Source organism: Eucalyptus grandis, chromosome 4 (genome assembly GCF_016545825.1).
Source record: "Eucalyptus grandis isolate ANBG69807.140 chromosome 4, ASM1654582v1, whole genome shotgun sequence".
In the NCBI taxonomy this organism is placed as follows: Eukaryota; Viridiplantae; Streptophyta; class Magnoliopsida; order Myrtales; family Myrtaceae; genus Eucalyptus; species Eucalyptus grandis.
The window spans coordinates 10,028,340-10,034,938 of record NC_052615.1 but is presented as its reverse complement, the minus strand read 5'-3'; the positions used below and the strand labels follow the sequence as shown (position 1 = coordinate 10,034,938).

Genomic DNA, 6,599 nt, shown 5'->3' with positions numbered 1-6,599 from the left:
AGCTCACGACCTGCCTCTCTCTCGCTCGCTCCTCGATTCCTCCCCATGAAGTCTCTCGGTGGGAAGATCTTGAAGCTCGTGTCCGTTCTTCGACGAAGGTGGTGCCCTTTTATGGCGAGGGGGCAGCGGTCGACGGAGCTCGACCGCCGGTCCCGTGCGCAGCGGCCTCCGCCGGCTGAACCAACGTCCCATCCGTGCCAGCTGCTCCCTGCACATCCATCCAGCGCCAGCCGCCCTTGCTCCACGTGCGCTCTTTTGTTCCTCCATTTTCTCACGGCGTAACGCGCGTCCTCTTCTCGGCGTCTTTTTGCCCATCGGTTGAGGAAAGAGACGAGGGGAGGAAGAAGACAGGAGAAAGGGCCGGGCTGAGCCATGCGGGTGGGCCTCGCGGACTGCGAAGGAAAAGAAAGAGAGGGGGCTAGGCTTTGAAGGCTGACCCTTGTGGCTGTTGGCTTATGCTTTTCTTTTGTTTCTTTTCATGCTTTTATTTGTTTTTGTTGTTTCTTTTTTTATTATCTACTTACTCGAAAAGACAAAATAAATTAAAAACTTAATTAATAAAATAAAATAGGCCTAAAATTAAGGCGTCAACAATTATATATAAACATTAATAAATATGAACTGAATATATGTACTACTAGTTTTCGATTATAATGTATTTTGATGGTTCAAGCTCTAGTTAGAGTTTTATTCGGAGTTTTGAAAGACAACTATTATCTAATTGAGTAAGCTCAAGCTTTGAAAACTTACGTAAATTGAGTATCTAGTCTCTCAACTATTTGACTTGTTAAACTCAAGTATCGAACCGGTTGTCGACTCAACCCGATTACGCATGTATTCCCCTAGTGTGGAAATTTAGTTAAAAACTTAAAGTTTCCAAATTCTGTTTGTGCATTAAAACGAGAAATAAAGATACTGAACTTTTTATCAATTTTAAATGCGGTCTATGAACTGTTTTTCCGTTTAATCTAGTAGTTGAACTTATAAAATTCCAATCAATTTAATTTGAAATCCTAACAGTTAGATGACATGGACATAGTTGCACGAAATTCAACCGGGATGTCCGGTGACCAGAATTTTGCGTCTTTGATTGTCATGGTGTAGTCCGTTTATTTATTTGAGCTCCACACTATGATGGATTGAATTGATTGTGCAATTTGGGGAATTGTTCCTTAATTGATTAAAATTGAGTGAAATTGAATGAGTGATTGGTAGGTGGCGAGTATGGCTATTTAGCATTTATAATGCCTTGATGAGCTGTAAAGTGGAGAGAGTCGTGAGAGTGAATTGAGAACTCTATTGGCCGAGACCAATCAAGTACGAAGTATAGACAGGCGTGGTTTGGTGATTAAGAATATCACTATGCAAAAACGACGCCTTAAAAAACGCACGTAGACTGTCTATGACTTGTGGCAGGCGTGGTTCGGTGATGAAGGACATCATTGTGCAAAAATGGCGCCTTAAAGAACGCACGTAAATTGTCTATGATCTATGACGGGCATGGTTCGGTGATGAGGAATATCACTGTACGAAAACGACGCCTTAAATAACGCATGTAGACCGTCTGTTACTTATGTCACCTTGGCGAAAATGACGCCCGAGAGCATTGATGGAGCTCTGTGACTAAGTGTACTATTTGAAGTTATATGGGATGGAACAAATGACTGAGAGATGGTCCGATTGATCGATGATCCGATCTGTGTGTGATTTAATGTGATTGATCATTGCTTGGGTTTGATGTTATGAATTGATTGATTGAATGGAAATGACCGTGAGTGGTCTTGTTGGCGTGTAATTGACTCGGTCGATTTGATCGATGCTTCGATCAGTGACGTGATTGCTTGGATGCCTATTTGATCTGTGCTAATATGCAGGTGGAATCTGAGGCTAAGGTAAGTCTTCTGACTCATGTTGTGCATAAGCAGCCCTAAGGTGTATTAGTTTACTAATCGGGTCTTAAGGGGTAGAACTTGGTGAGATGTGGTCTCAATGGTTATTGAATATCCATTTCAGGACCTTGATGAGGAGCCTGAGGAGGAGGAATCTGAAGAGGAGAACTCTAATGTGGAACCAGATGAGAATGAAGATTTTGGAGAAGAAGATGACCATGAGGAGGACCCTAAGTACGACTTGGATGAGGACTAAGATCCTATCCTCTTTTTTGAACCCTGTACATGTGTGGTTGTGAATTTCAGTATGAAAAATTATGGCCCTACTTTTCTATCCCATTATTTTATTGTCTGGGGATTTATAACTGCTTCCGCATGTGCATATTGAAAATGAAAGGGTGGACGATACGTAGTCCTAGGATATCGCATTTTAAAATTCACCAAAGGTAAGGGATATGCACGTGCCTAAGGATCGGGGCGTGACAGTAATACACTGCATCACCCACTGCACCCAAGTAGTATGGAACCCTAACTTGAGGAGATAATCTTTAAGAAAATCTCATTCCACCTAGTCCTATGCCTTTTGCATATCCATCTTTAAGACCGCTCGAAGATTCCTTTTGCTTTTCCTAGTCTTTAGATGATGAAGCACCTCTTGGATGATTAAGATGTTGTCTTGGATTTGATGGCCATTCACAAAGGTGCACTGTTCCATGGATATCATATTAGATAGCCAGGGTTTCAGACGATTGGCGAGCACCTTGGATATAATTTTGTAGGCATAATTGCATAGACTAATAAGGTGGTATTGGTCTAGACATTCGGGGTGTGGTACTTTGGGAATCAGAGAAATAATGGTTCTATTAAGATCGGTGGCCAACACTCTTGACTGAAAGAAATCCTGCATCGAGAGGAAAAGCTCATCCTGTAATATATCCCAGTGGGTCCAATAAAAAAGTCCATTCAAACCATTTGGTCCCGAGGCCTTATTTGGCCCCAACTGGAAAGTTGCTCTGTGGACCTCCTCTCGAGTGACCGCAACTATTAATAGAGTGTTCATTTCTATTGTGACAACACATGAACATTGATCTAAAATGGGGCCCATAGTCACGATGTCCCAGCGATATGTAAAGGCTTGAAAACAAGTCCATCGTCATCCCCTTCAAACATCTATTGTCTCTCACCCATCTTTGATTGTGGTCTTGCAGCATACTTATTCTATTCCGTTGTTGCCGCTGAATGGTAGTCGCATGGAAAAATTTAGTGTTTTTATCTCCCTAGCTTAGCCAATTAATCCGTGAGCGCATCGCTCAATACTGTTCCTCTTGCTGCCATAACTGTTGAATTTCCGCCTTTAGTTTAGTATTTGTTTGTTTATCATACTGGCTATGAGGTTGATTGATGTGAGTTTGGAGTTGCTGTTGTAAAGTTGATATTTGAACATGGGTCTTGGAAAATTTCAAGCAGCTCCAGTGAACTAGGGCCAAATATACAGCCTTTAACTTATGTGGTAGGGCATAACCTGTTACCTGTGCTGAAGTCCATGACTCGGCAATGACCTCACGGCACTCCCAATCCTATAACCAGAACGCTTCGAAAATAAAGGTCTTATGTCGCCGGCCGGGTAAACCTTCAGTGGTTAACAATACAGGGCTATGATCAAAACCAAATGCAGGTAATGCAAAAACCTTAGCTTCGGGGAAAGTGAGATGCCAATCCATGGTACACAACACCCTATCCAACCTTTCTTTCACAAAGTCATCACCCTTGCAATTATTCATCCCCGTAAATGCACAGCCCTTACTATACATATCCATAAGAGAGCAGTCATGTAAGAGTTCACGGAAAGAATGCATTCTATGAGGTTTGGCTGGCCATTTACTTTCTCCCAATGGTAGATGATTTCATTGAAGTCCCCAGCACAAACCCATGGTAAGGTATTGGAATAAGCAATTTGTTGAAGTTCTGTCCATAAGAGTTGGCATAGCTGATACACCGCTGGTGCATGGATACAGGTAAGACACATAGGTATGCCACAACTAGCATCGGTGCATATCATATCAGAAAGGTGCAAAGTAGATCGTTCCACCTGTAGAGAAATATGATCATGCCAAAACACTGGCATCCCACCAGCCAAGCCGATAGGGTTCAACACATAAGAATTCGGAAATTTTAGACTACGCTGAAGTCGTGTAAGTACTACCTCTCCACGGGCTTTGTTTGCTAGTTTTTTTGCAATGGCTTTCCGTTTTCAATTTGATTAAACAAAGGCAACCCACCTTCGTCTAGAGGAATGACAGGAGTGTGAGCATTCAAGCGTGAGGTGCGCGTCAAAAACAAGTCGTCCTTGAACTGGTCAAAACCAAAGAGTAGATAACATGCTTAATTGGTCCATAAATTATTTGTATAAGGTGTTGAATAAAATTGGTGGAGATAGGAATGTCTCTGACTTAGAGTTTAACTCCTTTCTGAATCGTCCCATCATGAGGTGTAACATCCGTCGAACCCCGGTAGACAACAATAGGATATTTACTGTAATTTTTTTTTCTTTGGCTTCATCCAACCTAGTAGGAGGAGGACATAGCATAATTGATGAATGCGATGAATGATTTAAGGATAAGCTATGGTATCGTCCAATTATACTGCAGTTTCGGATTTTAACCAAAAAGTAATAACCACCTGTGCTGGTCTGTAATCTATCAAGCAAAACACATTACAGGATGACATTTTATTTTCCATCAGCTTCCATTAAGGATCACATTACAGGACAGGATGATAATTCTGGTGTTGGACACAAGCCAGTACCTAAAATCACGCTGACAAAACCAAGTTTATTCGAACACTCAGAACCGAATTTAGTTGGACACACCACCCCTAGTGACGTGTTGTCACTTACACTCGCTTCTTTTACTGAGACGCTAGACATCATTTCATACATATAGAGAACCTAAGAAACAGAATGACATATATAAGCTCATAATTTATTTATTCATCGTCTTCTTTCTTCACGCAATTGGATAAGAAGCATTCATGGCAAGACCACAGAGACCAGTCCTAGAGCGCACATCCCTCTGGATCCTCATGTAGCCGCTCTCGCCCCACCCGGTGCCCCACGAATTCTTCAGTAGCCAATACTTAGTCCCGCCAGAGGTCTTCCCATACCCGACCACCGTGACCGCATGGTCGACGCTGGTCCCGCACGAGCCTGTGAACACGCCACTTGAGTAGAATTGGAAGTCGTACCCTTCCGCCTCAACTGCCACTGAGACCGGCTGGTTCGCCACAGCCTGCAAGAGGGCCTTCTCGTTGTTGGCTGGCACGTCCTCGTATCCAGTTATCGAGGCTGCGTGGTACCCTGTCTTGGCCGTGTTGCAGGTCCGCTCGTTTCCCCGGTAAGGATAGTTCGCCTCAGTTGTGAGGCCGCCCTTGCTTATGATGAACTCGAAGGCACTGTCCATGTACCCACCCTTGCAGCCTGAATTCTTTCCGTTAACATCGCAATCGACAAGTTCTTGCACTGAGAGTGACAACAACTTCCCCTTCTTGAGCATGGTAATCCCTTCTATAGCTGCCGCGACCGAGAATGCCCAACAGCTTCCTGCGCAAAAATAGAAGACATATTTATGTGTATAGTAAGATAGGTGTCGATTGATTGTAAGAGTGAAATAGAGATATTATAATAGTGTCATGTAGTTTATTTTTGTTGCGTGTTGTAACAGCTCGAGTACAACATGAAATTTTGACGTATGCGCGAGACAAATTTCGATTTTCCACTCACCGCATTGACCTTGATCCTTGACAGACGTTACGGCCTTCTTGGTTCGCCAGTCCAAGGCGGTTGGAACGGCGGTGAAGTTCGCATATTTGAACGGTTTCGCATCCACAGAGAACGGAACCCTGGTGGGCCTCCTCTTGTAGCCAGTGTAGGTCCGTGAACTTGTTCACGGCCAGTTTATATGCCATGTCCTTATCATTATTGAAGGCATTGATGCGCTTAACGTTCTCTTTAAATATCTCATACCGTTTGGTCTTTTCGGCTGTGTCTTTGTAGACGCGCCCATGGATCGCCATCCACTCCTCATGTTGCTTTAACAAGCGTTCCTCTCCAAGAGGGCGACAAAGCGTTTCCGAAACAGAAACTATAATGACCAAAAGTGTGGCTGATGTAAGGAATGAGAGTTGGTTTTTTTGGGCCATAGTGGTGGCTTCGTTGTTGTCTAGGAGACAACTTGAGTGACTAGGGAATGGATCTTTCAATTTGTGCACATCTCCAAACGGGGATGATGGCTTTTTATAGACAAAACTGTTGCTCAATAGTTGTCACTCTCCCTCTCTCTCGATAATGCTTCAGTGGACCATTTGCTCCTCCTACGTGCCTAGGTATTCTTACTTAGACCCCAAGAAATAGAAATAAGCTTTGCTACTGCACAACCATAAACATATGCAATTGGAGTGCTCTTGTTCTCATTGATCGATGGGTGATTAATAAAAATGCTTCCATTAAACATATTATGTAGTGCCAAAATACATAACTCGAAGAGGCTTGTTGATTTTGTGGTGCTCTCATCTCATAGCCAAAAGCGAATTGATGGTATATTTCGCTCCGTCAATAGTTAGGTACTTGGATCTATACATACATATTTGCCCCCATACAGGTGTATGTATTGGGATTTTCGACTTGTATCAGTGCATCTGTTATACGTAGATATG

The 6,599-nt window shown here is 43.0% G+C and overlaps 1 protein-coding gene and 1 pseudogene across 1 annotated transcript; both read right to left on the bottom strand.

The window, feature by feature from the left end:
• Positions 1 to 3,670, bottom strand: part of LOC120292482 — an 8,912-nt pseudogene extending 5,242 nt beyond the window's left edge.
• A 1,224-nt stretch (positions 3,671 to 4,894) lies between these two features.
• On the bottom strand, positions 4,895 to 6,095 carry LOC104440909 (senescence-specific cysteine protease SAG12). Its single transcript, XM_010053899.3, is given in 3 exon segments — positions 4,895 to 5,487; positions 5,668 to 5,816; positions 5,818 to 6,095. Coding segments are annotated over 3 exon segments (1,011 nt in total). The 5' UTR covers positions 6,087 to 6,095.
• Positions 6,096 to 6,599: the final 504 nt, after the last annotated feature.